Below are 24,702 nucleotides of genomic sequence, written 5' to 3'. Positions count from 1 at the left end.
TCTACTCAATGCTCTATTTCTGATTTATAAATCTACTGAAATATTTGCCCACCAGTTTGAAGACCTCAAAATAATGCAGTTGTCTTTTTCCTGACTTTTTGATCTATGTTCAGTAGTAGATGACAGGCTAGTCACTAGTCCTTCTTCGCTCCATATCGCCAGGTCAGGAGAGGAAGGGCAGAGAGGCTGCAACTCATGAAACTAGCATTGCTCCATCTGTTCTCAAATATGCATGTTAGACCTTTTGTTATATGAAACAGGAGAAGTACTGTATGAATGATAACAATGAAGCCTTCTCTGCAAGTCTGACCGGTGGTGTTTCTTCTCCTGCAGAAGGATGCTGCTCCATTGCTTGGGATACACAAGTCCAAGTCCAAGCATGAGCTAAAACTGCTGGAGAAGATCCCGGAAAATGCGGAAGCCACCGTCGTACTCGTTGGTAAGGATCTCCTATCTAAATGTTCTTCCATGTACAGAACATCATTGTAGTGCCTGTTGGACTCAGGGATGTTTGATACTGTGAGGGAATAGCAAATTATGTTTACGGTTTACTAAGTAGGCTACAAGAAGGATGCTTAACAGGAGCGCTCTATAAAATACTGACCTGCCCGTCCAATTGTTGCTCCTATGGCTTCCCAGATGTTTGCCTTCATGTCAGCATCTTTGTAGGAAATATGGGAAGGATCAAACACTTCAGGGTGCTTGGACACCTCTGTAGACAACAGACACTGCAATACTCCGGTATTATATTGCTGTAGTCTGTGCAGCACCATTTAGTAACACGGTAGGCAATATTGACGGTAAAATGACTCCTGATTGCCAGCGGCATCGCACCACGTATGTGTGTCCCGGCCTTAAAGCAGGGATAGTGGCTCGGCATTTTTTTTTTTTTTTTTATTATTATTTTTTTTATTTAGTGTGCCCAATTATTTTCTCTCCAATTTGGAATGTCCAATAATTTATTCCCCACACCATAGCCATTCCCCACACAGCTCAGGTGAACTGAAGGTTCAGTGGGTGTCCTCCGGTCCCACGACAAGCCAGCTTCCTCTTTTATTCCCAGGAACTCGAGAGTGGATGTAAGCAAGCTACCGACCTGGCCAGCAGGTGCCAGGCCAGCAGTGTTAGCTGTAGCGCGATGAAGAGAAACAGTTGCTGCTGATTTTGCCGCCCAAACACATGGGCGCACCAGAGGTAATGGGACGCTCCCATTAGAATCCCGTGGCTAAGCATTTCTGTCCCGTCCCCAGGCAGCGTGGAGTTCCTGGAGCAGCCCACCATGGCGTTCGTCCGGCTGCACGAAGCTGTGGAGCTGGAGTCTGTGCTGGAGGTGCCTGTCCCGGTCCGGTTCCTCTTCGTCCTGCTTGGGCCCAGCAGCACCAACATAGACTACCACGAGATTGGTCGCTCCATTTCCACACTCATGTCTGACAAAGTAAGAGGACCCAGGGGCTGGGGGAGAGGGAATCTCTCTTTGTATGTGTGTGTCACTTCCCTTCCTTTACCCCTCTCTCTTTGTATCACTTACTGTATCTTTATCCGTCTGTGTGTCTCTCTCCCTGTATCACTTGCTGTGACTTTATCTGTGTGTGTGTTCAGATTAAGCAAGCATTGAGACATCATTGTCAGCTCCACATATCTTCATTCTCTGCTACAAAGAGAGAATTGTGAATAAAGCTTTACTGAGAGAATTTATTTATGTATGTATGTATTTATTCACACAATTTATTACACAAAGTTAAAAATCAATCCATTGTAATAAAACAGTTAAATACAAAATTTGGTAAGAGAAAGAAAGCCAGTTCATAAAAAGAATAAAAACAACATACAGTCAACCCTCTTTATACCGCCTGGTAAGGGCCATGGGCAATAAGCGAGGGTGGCGTTATAGTGAGGGTCCAAACTAAAAAAAAACCTACACACACAACCTTCTATGTTTGCAATAAATTAAAACATTTTATTTTTTTAGTTATACAATTACAGTATCTCTAGGCCATTTTAATAAAACCATAATCTTTTTTAAAATTACAGTACTAGTTCTTAACACAAGAGTAGGTCTACTAGTGACGTTTTATCATCTTTTCCCATCTGTATGAAACATACATGGCTACTTTTGAGGTACAAAAAATAAACACCCATTTAGTGTCAAATCACCCAAACAACAATTCCATAAAAACAAAGCGTAAGATGATGATTTTTTTTTTTTTTTTACTGTACTGGTCATTTGAACTTTACTGTTTGTGGCACGACTGTAAGCCTGCCGAATACTATCCCCCATTGAACGATGCCATCTATTTATTTCACAAAGCAATTTAAGCTCAACAGCATTCTTTTTTAAGCAGTTACAAAAAACGTTGAATATGTAAACAAAGTAAAAAAACAAAAAGAAAAACTTCATTTGTGCAAAACTTGCACGTAAACAAACAAACCTACCTCTTACAGTACTTTTTTTTACTGTGGTTTGTAAAAGTCGCTTATTTTAGACTGCGTCAAGCCTTTTTCAGGTTAAACAAATCGACCCGTTCCGTCAAGGTAAGCCATTTGTTTTTATCCATTACAATGTCTCCAATTGTACTTCAATTAACAGTATGCCTCACTTAGGCGAGAAAACATTTGCAATGTCTTGCTTTCTTATTTTCAGATGCATACATGCCGATTTTTTTCTTTTGCTCTGGTGTTAAATGTAGGGTCGATTCACCATTTCGTACTTTCTATTTTGCTTTGGGAGCGGGAGTGTTGATGACATTGGTATGAACATTTAGTTAACAACGAATTAACAAAAAGCGAGTCAAAAGTTAACTGCAAAACTTTGTTGTTTTAATTGGCCATGATTATTTCGCTGGCGTTACAATGAGGGAAACTACAATGCTTATATTTATGTTTGCTTGGCTTGGGAAGTTGGCGGATGGCGGACAGCGGGGTGGCGATATAACGGGTAAAAATAGCACTGTTTTTACAGCTGGCGTTATGCGAGGGTGGCATTATAAAGGGGGGTGGTATAACCCGGGGCAACTGTAGTAGGAACATTAATAACATTTGAAATTAGAAAGGACAACTAGAAAGCAGCTCTATTGTATAATAAAAAACTATGATAAGACACATTGTAAAAATGTGTTTTCAGTCTTGATTTAGAGGCAGTAAGAGTCCTAGCTTCTCTGACAGAATAAGGCAGAGTTCCATAGAGTTGGAGCCTCACAAGAAAATGCCCTTCCTCCCATACTATTTCTGTTCACCCTCGGAATAACCAACAGCCCCGCATCCTGTGATCTAAGAGTGCGACTAGGAGTGCACAGGGTCAACAGCTGCTGTAAATAACTGGGTGCTAATCCACTGAGGGCTTTGTAAGTTAAAAGCAAAGTCTTAAAATGTATTCTAAACTACACATGGAGCCAGTGCAAAGAGGCCAAGATAGGGGTGATATGTTCACTTTTTCTGGTTTTTGTTAGTATTCTTTTGGATGAGCTGTAAACAAAGGCATGCATTAGCCTCTCAGCATCCGGTACAGAAATAATAGGTCTAAGTTTAGCTATATTTCTCAAATGATAGAAAAGATAATCTATTGTTTATTAGGGTGTGTTCATTTGTTGGTCCAGTGGTTAAAGAAAGGGGCTTGTTACCAGGAGTTTCCAGGTTCAATCCTCAGCCATTGACTCACTGGGTGTGACCCTGAACAAGTCACTTAACCTCCTTGTGCTCCATCGTTTGGATGAGACGTAAAACCGAGGTCCTATTGTAAGTGACTCTGCAGCAGCAGTTGTGATGCGTAGTTCACCCCCAAGTCTCTAAGTCGCTTTTGATAAAAGTGTCTGCTAAATGATAATTACAATGCAAACCCTAATCCCTTCTGGTTTTCCCTGGCAGCACTTTCACGAAGCAGCGTACCTGGCTGACGACCGGCAGGACCTCCTGAATGCCATCAACGAGTTCCTGGACTGCAGCATCGTGATTCCACCTTCTGAGGTTGGGGGGGAGGAGCTGCTTAGCTCCTTGGCGCGCTTTCAGAAGGAGATGCTGAAGAAGAGGGAGGAGCAGGATATCAAGCTGCTCACCAAGGAGCCCAAGACCCCTGAGGATAAAGGTAACAACTCATGGTTCTGTGCATTTTTTTTTGTTTGTTTAAGTTAACATAGTACATCGTCAGACTTAATTTAATTTCTTTAAAGTTTCATTATATCTGTATGAATATATACAGCTGTATAGACGTGACTGATTGTTGTGATATATTTTGCAATTCTGAATAAAAACAATAACATGACACCTATTTAAAAGAATGTTTTATACATTTATTTTTTTTGAATGATTAGAAATAGCTGAGATATAGATGTTATTACATAACCTCATCTTAATGTAAAATCCAATACATTGGGCGATCTTAAAAGACAATTAAATAAAAATGTTAAATGCATTTTTACTGGCAATGTTAGAAAAAAAAGTCTTTGAGAATAGCTGTGTGATATAAAAAGTACAATCTTTAAAATCAACAATATTGTGTTTTGAATTCGGCAGCATATCAAATACTACTACTACTACTACCATAGCAATTTATTAGCCCTTTTCAAATATATTGATTATATTTTACTCAGTTTCAAATACAATAATAAAATGGTCAGTATAAAGCTTTATTTAACCAGATTTGTATATTTCATGAAATCCTAAATACAAAATTGAAAACCAAATATACGTTCAACTAGAAATCTGAAGCCGTGCAGGGCAAGATGACAAAGGGAGGAAGATGTTGCATTATTATTATTATTATTATTATTATTATTATTATTATTATTATTTATTTCTTAGCAGACGCCCTTATCCAGGGCGACTTACAGTCGTAAACAAAAAATGCATTAAAACTTAAAAATCTAGCCTTACTGTTCATTTCAAAGGAGTTTTTTTTAACTAAATATTTTTCAAAAATATTTTACTTAACAACATCTAAAAACCCCTAAAGTGCCCCATAATGTTTTTCAGACTTTGAACTTGATCTGCTTTTTCTTGCGCTAAGGTAGAGTTTAGGGCTGTGTTCGAAGGTTCGTTTGCTAGCCAGGAATTCGAAGGTAGTTTTAAACCTTCGAAGGTTCGTCAGGTTGCATTCACGTACTGTAGAATTTTTTCTTTTTCTGTTACCAGAAACAGTTTGACAATATTTGAATACTATAAATCACACATTAAATGTCACTCACATGCAAAATTCGATCTTTTGATTTGTATAATGCATATTATGTAAATAAAAGTTGTATTAAAATCCACTACCAAATCAGTGTGGAGTAGTGGTTAGGGCTCTGGACTCTTGACCGGAGGGTCGTGGGTTCAATCCCAGGTGGGGGACACTGGTGCTGTACCCTTGAGCAAGGTACTTTACCTAGATTGCTCCAGTAAAAACCCAACTGTATAAATGGGTAATTGTATGTAAAAATAATGTGATATCTTGTAACAATTGTAAGTCGCCCTGGATAAGGGCGTCTGCTAAAAAAAAAAAAAAGCTTTGTTTTGCAGTTCATGCTGCTGCAGTTCAAGCTTACTGTATATATATCGCAAGCAGCATCAATTACATGTAAATAAACATGTATTTTTTTTAATTTAAATTATAAAAACATGATAACTGTTTTATATAACATATTTTTAACTACATGTGAATATTTTATTACATTTATATGGATTACCTGTAAAAATAATAGGATTTTCAATCAAATATAAACAAATAGCTATGGTGACATCACCAGTAAATTATGCAAATTAGTACCATTGAAGGTTCGAACCTTCCTTCGGTAATGTGTTCTGAACCTTCAAAGGTCAAAATGTACCCTTCATTGCAGCCCTAGCAGAGTTAGCAGCCTACTGTATACTGCTTGTTGTAATGAGAAGTATGCAGAGAAATGTAGTGTTAAGAACCAATGCCGGGGCGTTAAAAAAGGTGCACCTAATTCATAGGTGCGTGTAATACAAAAAACTAATTACAGGAATGACAAAAAGTGCGTGGGTTACATTGAAGCTCGTTTTGCACCTGTGTCCAGCTGTTACCGAAAATTACGTTAAAAATATATCTGTACCCCCCCACCCCCCTTCCATCCCACAGGGGCCCTGCTGACCATCCAAGCGGTCAAGGGGGGTGATGATGACCCACTGCAGCGGACGGGCCGACCCTTCGGGGGGCTGATCCGCGACGCACGCAGGAGATACCCCAAGTACCTGAGTGACTTCAAGGATGCCCTCAACCCACAGTGCATGGCTGCCGTCATCTTCATCTACTTCGCTGCCCTCTCCCCGGCCATCACCTTTGGGGGCCTGCTGGGTAAGCAACTCGCTCCTTTCTGGGGAATAACCTGTTATTTTGCTACTTGTTTATGTATTCAGTTGTTTACTCAAGTTTTCTACCCATTTGGTTGCTCAGTTTATTATCGTTTATCTCGGCTATTGATATGTATTACCCCACTATGATAGGGATGTAGTGTAGGCACCTCTATGTCTGTTCTTAGGTAACTACATTTTGAAAGACTCCAGTGGTGATAAAACTTTATATTGAAATTCTCAAGCTTGGGTGGTTCATACTAAGCTTGAAATACATTTGCTTCCTGGTGTATTTCCATCCCTACTCATGTACTTACTTGGTTACCTCATTCTAACTAAGGTAGATATTGGTTTATTCTAGTTCCTTACTTATTCCTCAGATGTAACAGTAGCAGAGTGCATGCTTTACCCTCTGTGCATATGCAGCACTGTCCCTGTAGTTCCCAGCATGGTCAGGTGTCGGGAGGCAGAAGGAGATACTCCGTGCCCCCATAGTGACCAGGCCTGTGTTTCCCAGGTGAGAAGACGGAGGGTCTGATGGGTGTGTCAGAGCTCATCATCTCCACAGCGCTCCACGGCGTGGTGTTCTGCCTGCTCGGGGCCCAGCCCCTGCTCGTGGTTGGTTTCTCGGGGCCCCTGCTAGTTTTCGAAGAAGCTTTTTATTCTGTGAGTATCCAGTGACTCTAAAGTTAAGTGGGTTGTGGGTTGTCGGGGGTCAGTGATCAGGGGTTGTTGTATATAAAAAAAAAATGTTTTGTATTTATCAGTATGTATGAAGTACGACTGCTTTAGGACCTAAACCTAATATAATGGTAAAACATTAAACGCCCAGACTGCCCATGCAGAGTAGCTGTAGGCTGTGGTGCAATAGAATACTGTATCTCGAGTGACTGTCCGCCCCCTCTCAGTTCTGCAAGGCCAATGAAATGGAGTACCTGACGGGTCGGGTGTGGATCGGGTTCTGGCTCATCCTCATCGTGCTCATCATGGTGGCATTCGAGGGCAGTTTCCTGGTGCGTTATGTCTCGCGCTTCACCCAGGAGATCTTTGCCTTCCTCATCTCACTCATCTTCATCTACGAGACCTTCTCCAAGCTAGTCAAGGTGAGTTCAAAAACCAGAATCGGGGAGAGTGTCTGTATATTAGGGCAAGCATGTCAACATTGCATTACGCACAGACGTTTTCCTGTTTTGTGTTGGTGAAAAAGTTACTTCTTATTAGTGCTGGGACAAACACAGGATTTTCATGTTCGGATATTCGCTCATAATTTAAATATTCATTCAGATATTCGTTCGTTTTTCAAAAAGTAATAAAAGCCATTATATTGCTTAGAACGCAGGCAGAGACCGCATAGCAGCAGGGGCAGGGGGCGTGGCCGTGGCCCCTGTGTGTTTGCCTTTATTTTACAGCAAGACCTTACAATATGTAACGCGTTAAAATAGAAAAATATCCCAGGAGTAAAGAGTAAGTTGTGTAGGACTTACTTTACCCCAGTGAATTAACTATAAAATAACTATAAAATCACATCGTGAGGCTCTTTTTTTTTCCCTCTGTTGTGTAACCGCAGTGTTTGTCTTTCATTTTTTCAGTCATGTTATGCGCTTTTTTGTTTTTAGCTTAAATGTTGTTTTGTTTATTCCCAAAATAAATAGTACATAAAGATGACCATGCATTTTTTTTATTATTTTTATTTATTTTTCCATTCCTTGCCATTGCTGTTTATTCACAGTAAACCGTGGCCATCAACACGTTTTCATAAAGTAATAACATTTTTGTAGCTGAACAAGCAAACAAAAACTGAAATTTAACTTTAAATGTTTCAAATAAAACAAATGTGGAAATGGCGTTGTAAAGTGAAGGGGAAAAAAACTCACTGTTTTGGTTCTCGTTTATTACATTCCACGTAACAGAAAGTCGCAACAAAATATATATAATATAAAAATCACAACACAACATTTTCAGGAAGGTGGGTATTGTTTAAGCAAGGCATTTTAGAATGCTTGCTTTTTTCTGTCCCATGAGATCATTAAGGGTGCGCGAGCATAATTTGGTTTGTTTACTTTTTGGTGTCTAAAACTGTTAAATAGAGGCTCAAGAGCTGCTGTGTTGATTCTATGTTGTTTTTTATATATATTAATCTCACGTATCACACGGAGCTCTTCTGGTGAGACGGTAAAGTGCAAGGTATTTTTGTCATTTTTAGCGAATCCAAACATCTGATCTTTATATCTAAATACATGTCAAAAAACATTTGTTTGAATGTTCGGATATTTGTTCGACCACTATTTTATTGTAGAGCGCATTATTAAACAAATAGGACAGTCTTACTTGAGATGCTTTTTTGTGTTTATTCAACTTTAATTGATATATTATAATTATATCACATCTTATCAGTCTATGAAATTAAGTAATATTATTTCTTTAGCACAAACTGTTGAGAATATTAGAATCAAGGGAGGTGCCTAGCTGTACATTGGTCACAGTTGATCTACAGCTGTGGCCAAAAGTTTTACATTACCTGGAATTTTAGGATTAAGACATAATTTTAAAAAATATATACGTAACATTATTCAGCAGGTTTCATTCAACTTTATGACGCAAAATGAGTTAATTCTATAGGTTGATGCAAAACCTTTGGCCATAGCTGTTGAAGTAATTTTGCATTAACAGCTGTGCCGTGGGATTTGAATGTTATGGGAGTTTCTAACCGTGTTGTTTCACAGTTACACTGTTTTACCCAGGATATGACTTTGCAGTCCTGACTGACTGTACGTTTTATTAAAGTTAAAATGAAGTTAGAAAAAAAATAAGGACAGAAGGGCTGAACGTTGTAGTATGTGATCTGCTCTGTAATGTGTTGTATTCTAACCTCCTGCTTCCCCCTCTCCAGATTTTCCAAGAGCACCCCCTGCAACCCTGCTCCCTGGACAACAGGACATTGAGCAACTGGACAGAGCCTCTGTCGAGCAATGTGTCCCTGAGGATGGGGGACACGGCAGGGAAGGAGATTGTGACGGGGAAGCCCAACACAGCCCTGCTGTCCCTCGTCCTCATGGCCGGGACCTTCTTCATCGCTTTCTACCTGCGCAAGTTCAAGAACAGCGCCTTCTTCCCTGGCAGGGTGCGTCTCAGGCTTGCCTGCTTTATCTCTCTCAGCACTGCTGATTAATTTCACACACCCTGATTTAGAGCTAATTTTGGACTACCATAACTAAGATTCAGTGGCAAGTGGTGGCCACAAAAAATGGGGCGGCAGAAAAAAGGCAGAGGGCTTGGGGTCCCCTTAAGACCCTAGTAGCAGTATAGTCTTGTTATTGTATTTTGACTGAACACTTTTCATATTATTTTTATTATTATTATTAGTGTATTTATTTGGCAGACACCTTTATCCAAGGTGACTTACAGGTGTTACAAGACAGTAGTTTACATAGTTACAATGCAAGGTTAACATTTAAATACAGTATAGTCTATAGTAAGTGCAAATAATACTACTAAAATACAATAGGATGCAACAAGTTAAGATTACAACAAGTTATATCTACATTTACATATTAGTAGTGCAATTGTGCAAGGATAGTGCATCAGCTGAGGATCCGGTAACGTGGTGCTGAGGTCAGGCAAGTCCAGTGCATAGGGGTAGATCAAGAGATCTAGCGCAGTCTAAACAGGGTTTACCCGAATTTGGCTGTTAAACACATTTTCTCCACTAGCCAACAGAGAAAGGAAGTAGCCCGTCATAGTTTATTATAATATACTTAACTGTTACACACTGCAGCATATGTTTAAAAAGGCACTGTATACAACATAAATATATAGCATTTAGATTTCAAGACCACGTCACTAACATACTTTGCATACAATGTTTTCTAAACAAAGTTGTTAAGGCAGGAGAAAAGGAGGAATACAGTCAAGCTCATACTATCGACTTCATTTGCTGAACTTAAATAAATGACCAACAAAATAATTCTAAACCGTGCAGGCAAAAAGCGAATACTGCTGGGGAAGGGCTAAAATAATATCAATATGACTTCCAACAAACACTAACAAAGTAAAAAACAAAACCAACAACTACATGTGTTACCAGAGAAAGGAATTGATACCATAATATGCAACTTTGAAAATATATCTCACTTTACTGACACTGCCGTTCTGACAATGCAACGAGCATACGGCCATGCAGTGTCTTCTGGGAATAGCAGTTTATCTGGTACACGCTGAAACGTGTTTCCCATCAGCAGAAATGCAGAGGATAACTTACATTAGATCTATGTCTTCAAAAGACATGGAAAAGAAGTCAAAATGCTTGTTTCTTTTACTATTTTGAAATGCAGCACTACTGAGTGTTTAATAGGTGTGAAGGATATATTGGTGCTAATTGGGGTCTGTGAATACAGCCTTTGAGAATTTTACACACAGGATAATTCATTGAATAGCTTACTGTACTGTGTTCATAAAACATCTATATCTTTAACCTGAGAGATAATATAATAAAAAATAACGAAATAAGCCAAGAGGGCATTGTTTAACATACACAATTTTCAGTGTTTGCTCTTCACATGTTTTGCAGTAGCCTCATATACCTAATTTTCCTGCAGATTCGAAGGTTAATTGGAGACTTTGGGGTGCCCATCGCCATTCTCATCATGGTGCTGGTGAACTACAGCATCACTGACACCTATATACAGGTCAGTGTGAGAAGGGCATCATTTATGTTTCCTTATTAATCAGAAGATTGGAACTTGGTCATAATGAAAAGGCATTGTAATGCAGTAGTTTTGACTTGCTCAATACCTGAATCTGTATGCTGTTTCCCAGAGCTTCATGGTCTCTGTCACATGTTTGATGACAGTGTGCTCTTTCTCTGCTTGCAGAAATTGAGTGTGCCCAGTGGGTTCTCAGTGACCAGCCCTCATTTGCGAGGCTGGGTGATTAACCCCTTGGGTGACAAAAAGGAATTCCCCATATGGATGATGGTGGCCAGCATCCTCCCAGCCATCCTGGTCTTCATCCTCATCTTCATGGAGACCCAGATCACATCGTGAGGCTCTTTTTTTTCCCTCTGTTGTGTAACCGCAGTGTCTGTCTTTCATTTTTTCAGTCATGTTATGCGCTTTTTTGTTTTTAGCTTGTTTATGACAACTTTACCAACTATGATAAAAGTTGCTATAGACAGTAGTTGATACTGACCTCTGCTGTGGTGTGCTTTTGGGGATGCTATATTGCATGGTTTTGAATAAATCATGAATGTACATTTGTTGCAATAAATTATTCCACATGCTGTGGTTGGTGTCTACGGATGCATACTCTGGCAACTTGGATATAGTGGAGCTGTTTGCCTATGCTCTCCCCTTTGCTGTTTGCCTATGCTCTCCCCTTTGCTGTTTGCCTATGCTCTCCCCTTCATTGTGTCACCTCTCCTTCCCCTCATGTCTCCAGGCTCATCGTCACTAAGAAGGAGCGGATGCTGGTGAAGGGATCAGGGTTCCACCTGGACCTGCTCATCATCGTGGTCCTGGGGGGGGTTTGCGCCCTGTTTGGACTTCCCTGGCTGGCCGCAGCCACTGTCCGCTCCGTCACACACGCCAACGCACTGACAGTCATGAGCAAGGCTGTGGCGCCCGGGGACAAACCCAAGGTCCAGGAGGTCAAAGAGCAGAGAGTGACCGGGCTGCTGGTGGCCGTCTTCGTAGGTAGGTCCGCGTTTCTCATTGATTGACTGTGAAATGAGCTTCTCTTTCCAGGTAATGAGTTTTACAAATTTAAACAAGCAAAAAAGCTGCCTTGGTATTAGAACACCCTTGAGATCTATCCCAAAGGTATTATCACTTTATCCATGTTCTTCGTCTTCATTTATTTACCAGCATATATGAAAATAAGCCTTAGCAAGTAGGAATTTCCTTACTGAAGTAAAAATAATAATTACCACTAGAATTATGCACCGGTAATCTAACTCCATCCTCCCCCCTCTCAGTGTGTGTTACAGATGCACACCCCTAGCACTCCCATAGTTGTCATTTTTATACTGGCCTTAGTACAGAGATTGAACTTTGCTCAGGCTTGCTCAGAGACTGTGGACCAAAGCAAAAAATATACTGCTGACTTTAACAAATGTCTGTGAATGCAGAAACAGTAATCAGTGATGAATATAAAAGTCAATTAATCTTCATTATAATGGTAAAAATGTCATTTATCACAATGACCCATCTTGCAGAGGGAGAGGAGGACAAATGGGTTTGTAATATGGAAGTACACTATTTAATAAAAAAAAAAAAAAAAAAGATTACCACTTTGACCTTTCTGCCTGCCTGCCGCCCCAAGGTTTGTCCATTGTGATCGGTGATCTCCTACGGCAGATCCCCCTGGCTGTCCTCTTCGGGATCTTCCTCTACATGGGGGTGACGTCTCTCAACGGCATACAGCTGTACGAGCGCATGATGCTGCTGCTCATGCCTCCCAAGTACCATCCCGACAAGACCTACGTCAGAAAGGTGAGGGCCACATCTACTTCCACTTAAAGCAATTTTGAAAATTTACAAAATCAAGTCTGGGCTTACAAAGGCTGGTAATTGTCAGTTACTAACCAGTGACTTTGCAATCCTCTGCATGCCAACCATTCATCAGTTTAAAGGCAGCTTGTCACACGTTGTGGGATAACTGGTGCTCCAGGTTGAGTTAAGGAAATAGTAGCTCCTGGAGTTTTGAAACATGCTTTTCATATAATTGTACTTTACTGCTCCAGGAGTATCTTTCCTTAAACATGTCATAGCCCCAGGAGGACTGGGGTTAGCTTCCCAAAAAAATGGGCTCCCGAGTGGTGCATCTGGTAAAAGCACTCCGAGCCCTATAGCCTAGCCTGGAGGTCACTGGTTCGAGTCCAGGCTAGTCTATTGCCGACCATAGACTGGAGCTGGGGGGGGGAGAGGTCTTAGGCCGGCCAGGGTGTCCTCGGCTCACCGCGCAACAGAAACCCCTGTAGTCTGGCTGGGCGCCTGCGGGCTTGCCTGTAAGCTGCCCAGAGCTGCGTTGTCCTCCGACGCTGTAGCTCTGAGGTGGCTGCACGGTGAGTCTGCAGTGTGAAAAAAAGTGGTCGGCTGACTGCACACACTTCGGAGGACAGCGTGTGCTCGTCTTCGCCTTTCCCGCAGGGGTGGTAGCAGTGAGCTGAGCCTAAAAATAATTGGATATGCCAAATTAGAAGAAAATAATTTGTCGATTTTACTACATTTAAAAAAAAAAAAAAAAAAAAAAAAACATTACAAAGCACAACAATTTATATAATTGGTCACTGATAAAAAATGAAAAGAGCCTTTTATACTGCTGGTTAACTTGAATGCATATGTGAAACCAATTGATATACTGAAAATGTAAGTTTACTTTTGCTAGAAACAATAATAATAATAATAATAATAATACAAATATTTATGATGGGCAGAATATTTCCAGGTCAGTTCATATCAGTGCATGTTACACGTTACAGGCTGTATGTCCAATGATATAGACGCTGTAACAGTCTTGTTGTCTCTCTCTGGAAGGTGCGCACTCTACGGATGCACCTGTTCACGGGGCTGCAGCTGGTGTGCCTGGCAGTGCTGTGGGCAGTCATGTCCACAGTGGCCTCCTTGGCATTCCCCTTTGTTCTCATCATGACCGTCCCCCTGAAGATGTTCCTGCTGACCCGCATCTTCACCGAGCGCGAGATGAAGTCTGTAAGTACAGTGGGAGAGGGGCTGTCTGTTAGCATCTTGTTCAATTTGTCTGTTTGTTTTTTGCATTAAAGTGCTTAAAGTATATATAGCTAACAAAATAATTCTATTTCGTAGATCTTACATTTTCTTACATGAAAGGGGCACTTATGTTTTTATTTTTTCATAACATTTGTAAACAATAAAACTGGCGAACATGTCTTTCACTCTGCATCCAGCACACATGAGTTGCTTCTGGGAGTTTGTTCTGTAGGAAAAACAATTGTGAACATTTCGCTTTTTTAGACAATGACACTTCCTGAGCAGTTTTTTATATATATATATATATATATATATATATATATATATATTCCTCCAAGAAAAAAACAACATTCTAAATGTTTGCCTTTTATTTTCTTTAAAAGAGCTCAAACTCCCAGAAGTTAGACACATTAGCTCACACTTGAGTTTCAATCGTTGTTTTTCCTATGACTTTACATAGTTTTCTCTAACAGCTAAATAAATCACTGATTTACTAGAATTACTTCCTGTTAGCACCATGTACTTTAATGTGTTGCCTAACTCTCTGTTTATGATGCGTTTATTATGACTAAGATCTTATGCATGCCAGATCTTGTCATAATCAGTTTTACAACAGCTATATTGAGCGTGACACAAAGGATAATAAATTAGGTTGATATCTGGGAGGAAAAGAAACTGCTACTGACTGGAATACAACTTGAGAAAGCACTGAAATGCCATTAAATTTCAAGCAACACAATGATTTAGTGAGCTATTTAAGTGAATATAGTGCTATAGTGGAGGCACAATTACATTATTCCTTATACCTAGAGAACCGCTTATCCAGTTGTGATAACAATTGGATGGGACATTCGGATACACTTCAAAATGTAGGTACATTTAGTTACTAATATTGACTACGTGCACTAAGCACAATTCTGTGATTGCGAGAATGGAACGCCACAAAATATAATTGACTAAGACAATCTTTGTTTATAAATGTCTTAATGTATCCCGCCCCCCCCCCCCCCCCCCCAGTTGGACGGAGACGAAGCAGAACCTACTTCGTTCGATAAGGAGGGTCAGGATGAGTATGACGAGATGCCCATGCCTGTGTGAGCCACCTCCACCCACCCACTGGACCTGACAATCAGCCGCGCCAGCCTACCAGCCACCCAGCCACCCAGCCAATCAGGGTGCCCGGGCTGCCCAGGAGGGAACCAATCCTCCTCCTCCACTGTGCATTAGTAAATGGTGGAACGCTGTTTGGGGGTCTTTCAGAAAAAACAAAACAAGTTGCTAAAACTACGAGAGGTGCTAAAGCACTTTATAATATGGATGACACATGAGCCTGATGCCACACCTAAAAAAAAAATACCAAAACCACTTTTTTTTTTATTTTCCCCACAAAGTAAATATTTTGAGTACAATTCAATAGGGATTGCTTAACAGATTTTCAAATCACAGGCTTTTTTGTCCCTTGGAGCTAAAAGACAAAGCTAGCTCAGGCTATGTAAGCTCCACACACACAGTAAATGAGACGCTCATTTTCATTATACCATGGGTAGAAACTTAATGAAAGTATAAACTGCGAGTGTGAATCCCAAAAGAGAGCCATACTTCAGTTTACATCATCGTCTCAGCTGCTCTTGCAATCACTATGAAAGAATTCTATGTGCAATGTATTTATTTTGTGTTGCATTGTTCACCGCTACCAGCGACCCATACCTTTCTTTTCTGCCCCTCTATCCCCCCAATATAAAAATTAGGGGTTCACATTAAGATTATTATTTTTGACTGGTGGTAGCCACAGAAATAAGGCTTCAGTGTCTTAAACTGTTGAAATATTTAGAAATTCAGGTAACAAGGGTGATTATTTAGGGATCACAGTTGCACATCTGTATTTGAAGATTAGTCCAGTGCTTGTCCCTTATTCCCCAACACAAACCCTTAAACAAAAAGCCAGACCAATCTGAGCGTAACACTCTCCTGTGGTTCCAGCTCATAGTCACTGTCCCATTCACACTCACAAACACTCACAAACCTATGCTTTCGCAAAACAGCTGAACTCATTCCAGTTTCTCAAGAGACCAAGCTTTTTTTTATTCTTTTTTTAATCATTGCATCTAATAATGCAACAGAGGGTATATTTTAATTAAAGAAGGAGCACCAGCATGCACCTTTGGATGATAGTGCTGCTAAATGTTTTTTTAAGTTTCCTTGAGTCAGAGTAAGCTCTAGGTTGACGTGCATTGAAGTGGCTAGATGGCCAAGCTATACAAAGGAAAGGGGTTTGTGTTGTGTTCATCTTTGTTGGTGTCGATGTGCTGTCAAACCTTACATGTGTGGATACTTAAAAGTATTACACTGCACAAGTGTTTGCCTTCTTTAAAAACATGTTTTAGAACACATCGATCTATTTTAGATCATTTCATGAATAAGTAGAAAACATTAAATTATATAGTTGTTGTATACCACTGTGGCATGTATGTATGTCACACGCACACAAACACAAACATACATACATGAACTGCATAAAATAAATGTGATTCAGTTGTGGCCTTAATATACACACGCCAAGTAAATGTTGAACATGCTTAAAATTTATATATATAGAATTTTGAATTGGAAGATAGTGGCTAGAATGTAGGAATCTTCTCCCTGTCACTAGGTCAGAGCTTTCTCTTATACTGTATGTTTGTCTTTTTTTCATCCGTTTTAACGTATAGCATTTGTGTGTTTATCAGAATGATTAATAAATCTCTTTTTTTTCCTGTGGGTAGGGAGTTTATTTATAGATTGAATGGCATTTGAACCATATAGACTTGTTTTCTTTTTATACTGTATACTACATTCAACACTATTATACAAAAATGATCTTTTGGTTTTAGCCTTTTCACACAATAATCTACCTAATTTATTTAACCCTGTGGTATTTAATCCAGGATAATCATGTGGGGTATACAGACCCTTTACCAACTTAATTGAGTCCTGGTGTGGCAGTGAAGAAGCATTCAATGTGGCAAAGGGGAGTTAATAGTTTTAACTGTTTCAATATAAAAGTTTCAGATGATTAAGGCTTTGGCTTCAGTGCATTGGGGAATTTTAGAAAACTACTCTGATAGAACTCTGCTGCACATTCTGTAGCAAATTATGTATTGTTTAATTCAAGTTTTGGAACTTTTTTTCTATTTTATTTTTTATTCCAATTGCATTGGAGGTTAGGTGTGTTAGAAGTGTGTGTTTGTTTGTTTTTTTATTACAAAATTCTCACTACTACTTCAGGCACGTAACACATAATAGCCTACCAGCTGAAGCAGGAAATTAGAAATATATTGTGTAATGGGAGTTAGTGGTCTCAGTAAAAGCGTTGCTTTGTTAGTTCTTTCAAGAAATGTAGTGTAGCCATAGTTATATAGCACATTTTCACACAGTAGGCAACTGTGCATGTACACTTATAATGAATTGGCATCTAAGACCACTGGATTGAATGGAAAGGCATGTAAAAACTGAATGCGAACCGCAAACTACAGTTCAAAGGTGAATGTCTTGCCATTCAACTAAAGAACAAGCTCCTGTAGTCGAGAGTTAAGTAGGGGTCATATGCTGATGTCAGTGTTGTTAACTCATCAGCCGCTATTCATTACACCCCCCCCCCCCCCAAGCTTAATCAGAGCTCATCTTTGGGCAGAAACACGAGTGCATCCAGCTAGGCTCAGGGAGGGAGTGTCAATGTCAGACTCTTAACCTCTACCACTGGCTGTACCCCAGGATTTGGAGCAATTTTAGAATCACGTGTCTCGCAAGCCAGCGTACATGCTATAGCTGTAATGGAAAGAACACAGACATTGTCTGTTTTCATCCACAGGGATCTGGTTCCAAGACGAACATCTTGCCATTCAACTAAAGAGCAGGCTCTGTAGTTGAGAGTTAAGTACAGGTCTTGTGCTCATGTTAGTATTATTAACTCACCAGCCACTAGGAGGATATGCATTGCACTCGGTAAGCTGAATATAAACAATAACTGGACATTATTTAGTACAGCACCTATTTGTATTGCAGTTTGAACCTTTCCGGTCCATTAACAAACTATAATGTGTGTGTATTAAACAAAAAACAATCATTTTAATATTAATAGTTTTTACAAGTTTTAAGTTTCAGCCGGGCGCAGTATGGTCATAATACATTCTAAATATAACAGAGTAAAATACATTCCAATTGCATATGAAATAAGATCAAATACATTTGCACTATATTTGATATGTTTACTTGTTATGTGGGCTTACCTGGGAGTCACAGCACTATGTGGCTGGCACACAAAACATGCTATTAAATTTCACAAATAAATAATAAGATGAAGGCAAAGGATCTAGTGTTTCATGTCCATTTGGTGATAGTGTATTGTATGTAGGTTTCATTGTTTTATATATTCTGTTTTTTTTTTTAATGATGTGGGATTGACAGCACTTGAGTGTCTTTTTGTTGGTACAGTGCAAGCTTCTGTAGTATAACCCTTCACAATCACATAGATATATACTGTATACTACACTACACACACACACACCCACTGATCTGTCAGCGTGCCTTAACCCTGCCCCAGAGAAAGAGTGCTGTTTTCAGTTATGAGAAGGCAGTCCATTCTCCATGCCAATAAAGTTCTTAACCTGTCTGTTACATGTCACTTATTGTTGCAACATAAATAAATAATGATACAGTAATGGGCGTAGTGTGGTGGATGATGTAGTTTGTATCAGATTATGTGTTAGATTTGTGTCAATTGCTACAAGCTGTACATAGTTCTATATCTAGTTTTTAAAAAATAATAAATGCAAATTTTCTATTTAAGTGTACTGGTGTAATGTTTTTTTGTTCATCAAATTGAATTGTATCAATTTGTGAAGGTTTAAATTATTATTATTATTATTATTATTATTATTTCTTTCTTAGCAGACGCCCTTATCCAGGGCGACTTACAATCGCAAGCAAATACAAATACATTCAAGTGTTACAATATAAGTCATACAATAAGAACAAGAAATACAATAATTCTCAAGTGTGACAAACCACAATTCAATAATACAGCAGATAATAGTGAAAGTTACATCAGGATATGATTAAATAGTGATAGTTACATCAGGATATGATTAAGTACAAAATACTACAGATTAAACACTTGGCAGATTACAATATTCTGAGGTACAGGATTAAATGCAGTAAAATAGGGGGCAGATAAGAGTAAAATAAAGCATATTTAAATGAAGGATGATAGTGTCCCAGGATACAACAGAGGAGTTCTACAGGTGCTGTTTGAAGAGGTGAGTCTTAAGGAGGAGTCTTAAATATGACCATGTGTCTTGTAAAATTAATTTCAGAATAGTGGTATAGCAGTTTCAAGTCCCCAATACAAATAGTAACAGCACTTTCCACACAAATGTATTTAACCGTGCACCTGAGGGACCACTGTTTGGAGTAGGTGAGAGTAATTCAATACCCATGCTATTATTATTATTATTATTATTTATTTCTTAGCAGACTAGTATCCAGTCCCTCAAAGAAAGTGACAGTGATATGGGAAAAGGGGTTGGAGCTGAATCCAATTTCAAAACTGAATGTGTTTTTTGTTTAGGTGGGTTTTAAAAAAAATGCAGTTCCCTAATTTCTACACTGGAACATAAACTCTCTAATTGGAATTCAAGCAATGTGGAGAATTTCAGAATTTGAAAAGAAACGACTTTACAAATCGTTACCACCAGATGGCACTATGGAATTATATTTGGCAAACCCTGCTGGTTTATGGCTTATGGCTATAACAGTAAATCTGGTTCTGTGCCTTAATATTCTGCAGAATGGCCCCTGTGATACATCAACAATCTGTGCAGCTGTCCTGGAAACTATTTTGCAACCGTGCATTTTCACATCACAGAACATCGCCCCATAAATACATGTCGGGGATTTCAGCTGCACAAGAATGTATACATATCGCACGTGTTTCTAATCATGAGTCCAGCCACTCCACTGAACACCACACATGTGCGGGATACATGGTGGTGGATTCCAGCAGTGGCTTCACCCCTGGTCCTGGGGATCCACTATGTCTGCTGGCTTTCATTCCAACTGAGCTCTCAGACCCTTAACTGAACTGATAGTTTGCTTAATTATTTTCAGCTCTGAAACAGCTGCAGATTTCAGACCAGGGTTGAAAACCACTGGATTACTGTATCTAGCTGTCCTGGCTCCTCCTTTCTCCTCCATCATTGGATAGTTTCCACTAGCGAAAATCCCTCGGCAACAGAACAATAAAACATGCAAATTGATTTTGTAGAAGTCACACAAGGTTCACAGACAAGCCTGTATTGTAAACCGGAAGTGTGAAAGACAAAACACATGCCTGATTTGTTATTAAATGAACACGCTGAAAGGCACACTCGACTAAACAAACAACAGTGAATCAATAACAATGTATGGCGGATCACCAAACGAACGTCGTTATATTGAATACCGGTAACGTTTTTTTTAAAGACGTAGCAACGGGCATTATGCTTTGAAAATACTCAAACTCAACGTGCAACTTTAGTTCAATCTGCACGGCCTAATATATTTCTTTAATTAACCTATAACCCCCCGACTGTTGCAACAACCATCAAAAGCATGCCGAGTAGAAACCAGACTTCAACGGGCAACGGGAGAGGAAAAAACCTTACGGACACACAGCTAAAACAAACTGGACTGCTGAAAAGGCTGCTGATGAAGTTACAGCGCAAAGTGTGTAGAAACTGCAGCTTTCACTGCTGTATCAGCAGGCTGACATGCGCTGTGTTTATCATTGGGTCCAGATGTAATAACAAACAATCAGTAGAAACACTGCATTTTAAAGTTAAACCAGCCACGTATTTGTATCCGTGTGTTACTGTTCTTGGCGTTGTGCGATACCTACGTATCCTGCTTGATCGAAAAATGTACAAGAAAATAAGCCTAAATAGTACTGACGCCCCATAAGAAGTGCCGAGTTACAGCGGGAGCATGTCGGAGATGGCCTTGGAAGGAGTGCGCATTCCGGGGGCGCAAGGGTACCTGAACTCCCAAACCGACGACGTAGGTGGGTATAAGAGTTTTCATGCCTCGGATTGCGTTGAACACGCCGCAACAGTGTCTCATGCAAGAATCAATTCATAAAACTCTCTCGTAACAAAGCTGGCTTTTGGTATAGCTTATGTATTTCGTTAAAAAAAAAAAGCATGGATATGTTTGTGCAAATTACATGGTAGTATCGTTGAATATGATGCACTTTGCAGTTACATTTGTGTCGTTACTTACAAATGTAATTGGTTATTAAATGTATCATGATATATATATATATATATATATATATATATAAGATATGTTAGTCACCTAAAACACCCACAGCCTTTGCCTTTGCATTTGTCCCAAGTTCTTCTCGCTTGTTTTCCTCCGGAGTTCCTCCCCCTGCGGCGCTGGGCGGAGTTTCATACCGGACCAGACGCTCCTGTTGTCGGATCCGTTTCGTCCTGACTCCCCGGGGTTTACAACCGAAAAAAATACCCAAGAAAAGAATAACAATACAATAGTTACGACTCCTTTTTTTAATTAAACGGTTGGCCATTTCTATACAGTCGGCAAAGGTAAGCATTTTTTCGTATTTTTACTGCTTTTTCAAGCGATTTTTGTTGTTTTCTTCCCGACTCTTTGTGGCATTCATGGCGGCGTTGCAGTGAGGGATTTGGGGCGAGGGCATTCAGAACCGCCCGCTCTATTTTTTTCAAACCCAGCCACTCTAATTATTAATAAATCTGTAATTTAATTAAATTACATGCTCTCATAATTTTAACATATTTTCATGCATTAGATCGCGCTTGCCCTTATATATATATATATATATATATATATATATATATAAAAGGGCAAGCGCGATCTAATGCATGAAAATATAATATATTATATATATAGTTTTCGTAATTTACCATACAAATTATGAAAATAAGCAGTGTGTTTATTTTTTGGTTGGGGCACTCCGTTAAGCAGTTTAGTTTGATAATTTTTAAAAGAAAATCCCAGAAAACCGCCTATTTTCCCCGAGCCCCGTTTCTTATTTCAGCGGAAGCAGTTTGGTGACTCCTGCCGGACCGCAGACGCCATTGCGGGGGTAGCATAGACACTACGGGTCGGTGTCTCAACGAAATCGTAAAATAGCTTAAAATGTAAAAATTTTTAAATCACCAATATGTCACGTACATTGTGTTGTTGTTATAGATACGGATAATTTGATATTTCTGTGTAGGTAGTGAGTTTTAGACATTTTCTGGAGCCTGCATTCGGCAACACTGAATGTTGGTGTTTTGACCTTGCATGCGGGCTGGGATGACGCTGTGACTGTTCTGTGCGCAGCTGCGCCACCGCTGAGGAGACTGACTGAGACAGGCACGCGGCAGCTGGTGGTAGGGGTAGGGGGGGATTCTGCAGCGCACACTCTGTCTGCAATAGTGTATCCCAGTTAAACTGCACAGTAATGTCGCTAATAATGCAAACCGCTAAACTAGATACACAGTGTCTTCCGATCTGGAGATAAATGTTTTCAGTTTGACTTGTCAAACACTTAACGCATCCTTTAAAAAGTGCCAGGTCAAAATCTTTAAATTATATTAGGAATATTGTTAATATTTTTTAGTTTGTGATTGGATCAAGTTATTATTATTATTATTATTATTATTATTATTATTATTATTATTATTATTATCGTTAAAAAATCGTTAAAAAAAGGCAATTTTGCTTTACCGCCTTACCACATATTTCGAGGTGTGTAATTCCCATGTACAATGATGTATCCTGCAATAAAAAGCATGCATTTCATTAGTAGAACCATCAGACTATACTACTAGTTCAGAGGAAACTCGATGATATATAGTTTCCATCAGTAGCTGCTGCCGAACGATGCATTTGACTAGGGAAGCCAGGGGAGTCAATAGGCGGTGAATGCTAATAGGCTGAATTCAGCTCTGCTGCAGCGTTCTTGGTAATCCCAGCAACATTCTCCTGATGCAGGCAGTAAAGCCCCTTTCACTGTGGCACTCCTACCCGGGAAACCACATACCGGGGTCATAGCTACCCACCACAGGATGTGGGTCCACAACGTTGACAAAGGTTTCACTTCAGCAAGGAACATTTCTGTTTAGCCATATTTTGTCTTTTGACATGTTTACCAGTATTACCATTCTCCTTTCATCCAGGAATGCTTTAGGAGACTTTAACCGTTCCATATCAACTTGCAAAAGTGTAAAAAGTTACATTTAGTTGTGCTCAATACTGTAATAAAAAAAATATACCCCCTCCTGTCACCTTTTATATCAGAAGGCATTTTAATCAACAGAAAATTAATTCTGCTTATAGTGCTTATCTGATTTTAATATTGTACACATTTGTAAAAACCACATTGCTTACGAATACATTGATTACCTTCATAATAATAATTGCTGCACAATTCTACAGTCGCATGAGCTTTGAGAATTATAAAGTGATGTGGCAATTAATAGACTTAACAGGTAACAATACATTGTAAAATAATGTTTCGTGTTCGCAAGGCTCTTATTTTTAAATTCAAATTCAAATTAAAAAATGCTTTATTGGCATGACGAGAGCGCTCAGGTATTGCCAAAGCTTTTATAATACAAAACAGAAATAATAAAACAGAAATTCAATTACAGAACATAACAAACACAAAAAACCATTGTTCCCTTCCCTTTGAACAATATAACTACCTCCCTCCCTCTTTCCACCCTCCCTCCGTCCCTCCCTCCTCATCACCAGTAAAGCATGGTCGTGTATGCAGGGTGTCACACACTGTCCCTCAGGTTGTGGCAGGCAGACACATACTGTGCTGCTAGATTTGCAGTTCACTCCTCCTCTCCTAGAAGGATGGGGATTTTACTCAAATTGGAGAGGAGGTTAAACTCTGCCATTTGTTTTTTGAATTGGGGGATATATCTCTCCCGTATCTCTGTGTATTTTGGGCAGGACAACAGGAAGTGCATTTCTGTTTCAACCTCTCCCAGATCACAGTGACAGCACAGCCTTTTTTCTTTGGCATTCCAGGTTTTTTTGTGCCGGCCAGTTTCGATGGCCAGGCTGTGGTCACTGAGTCTGTACTTGGTCAGGATCTGTCTATGTTTTGTGTTTTTGACCCTGACCAGATATTCTGCCAGGGTAAATTCTTTTTTTAGGGCCAGATAGCATTGTAATTTATTGTGTGATTCAATTTCGTTATTCCAATGTACTTTATAATTGTTTTCCAGATTTAGATTAATTTGTTTCATTTTTTGTGCTGGGAGTTTTTTGTTGGTGGTGTTCTGAAGCTCGCTGGTATTAATTTGACTTATTTGGCTGAGCTTCAGTACCATTCTACTGAGGGGATTCTCTTGTGGGGGCTGTGAGCAGCTCCGCAGTGCAGTGTGGTGGTAGGACTGCGGATCAGCCTGCTGTAGATGGACCCAGTAGTTGAGCGCTCGTTTCTGTATGGAGTGGAGTAAGGGGAACCGGCCCAATTCAGCCCTGCAAGCGCTATTGGCTGCACTCCTGTGAACCTGCAGGAGGTGTTTACAGAATTCCAGATGGAAATTCTCTATGGGGCTTTGATCCCATTTTTTATAATCAGGGTTCATAAGGGGACCCCATACTTCACTACCATACAGAAGGATTGGCTTTATTA

General features: G+C 39.7%; 2 protein-coding genes across 10 annotated transcripts in view; both read left to right on the top strand.

Moving 5' to 3' along the window:
• Positions 1 to 18,830, top strand: part of LOC117400207 (anion exchange protein 2-like) — a 136,610-nt gene extending 117,780 nt beyond the window's left edge. For all 8 annotated transcript variants that reach the window (XM_059022162.1, XM_059022157.1, XM_059022160.1 and 5 more), the window contains 13 exons: positions 334 to 439; positions 1,251 to 1,435; positions 3,862 to 4,078; positions 6,071 to 6,286; positions 6,800 to 6,948; positions 7,191 to 7,385; positions 9,173 to 9,403; positions 10,878 to 10,967; positions 11,154 to 11,320; positions 11,719 to 11,972; positions 12,601 to 12,770; positions 13,815 to 13,988; positions 15,024 to 18,830. In XM_059022162.1, the coding sequence (XP_058878145.1) occupies positions 334 to 439; positions 1,251 to 1,435; positions 3,862 to 4,078; positions 6,071 to 6,286; positions 6,800 to 6,948; positions 7,191 to 7,385; positions 9,173 to 9,403; positions 10,878 to 10,967; positions 11,154 to 11,320; positions 11,719 to 11,972; positions 12,601 to 12,770; positions 13,815 to 13,988; positions 15,024 to 15,104 (2,235 nt within the window). In that variant the 3' untranslated portion in view covers positions 15,105 to 18,830. The remainder of the gene's footprint in view (positions 1 to 333; positions 440 to 1,250; positions 1,436 to 3,861; positions 4,079 to 6,070; positions 6,287 to 6,799; positions 6,949 to 7,190; positions 7,386 to 9,172; positions 9,404 to 10,877; positions 10,968 to 11,153; positions 11,321 to 11,718; positions 11,973 to 12,600; positions 12,771 to 13,814; positions 13,989 to 15,023) is intronic.
• A 1,826-nt stretch (positions 18,831 to 20,656) lies between these two features.
• Positions 20,657 to 24,702, top strand: part of LOC117399962 (nucleolar transcription factor 1-A-like) — a 28,057-nt gene continuing 24,011 nt past the window's right edge. Inside the window, exon 1 of one of the 2 annotated variants that reach the window (XM_033999426.3) lies at positions 20,657 to 21,081. In XM_033999426.3, coding sequence (XP_033855317.2) covers positions 21,006 to 21,081 — 76 coding nt within the window. In that variant the 5' untranslated portion in view covers positions 20,657 to 21,005. Of the gene's footprint in view, positions 21,082 to 21,432; positions 21,626 to 24,702 lie in introns of those variants that run through there. The other variant, XM_059022155.1, reaches the window with a different exon arrangement.

This window comes from Acipenser ruthenus, chromosome 4, assembly GCF_902713425.1.
Source record: "Acipenser ruthenus chromosome 4, fAciRut3.2 maternal haplotype, whole genome shotgun sequence".
Taxonomy (NCBI): domain Eukaryota; kingdom Metazoa; phylum Chordata; class Actinopteri; order Acipenseriformes; family Acipenseridae; genus Acipenser; species Acipenser ruthenus.
This window is presented reverse-complemented; position numbering and strand designations above follow the sequence as displayed.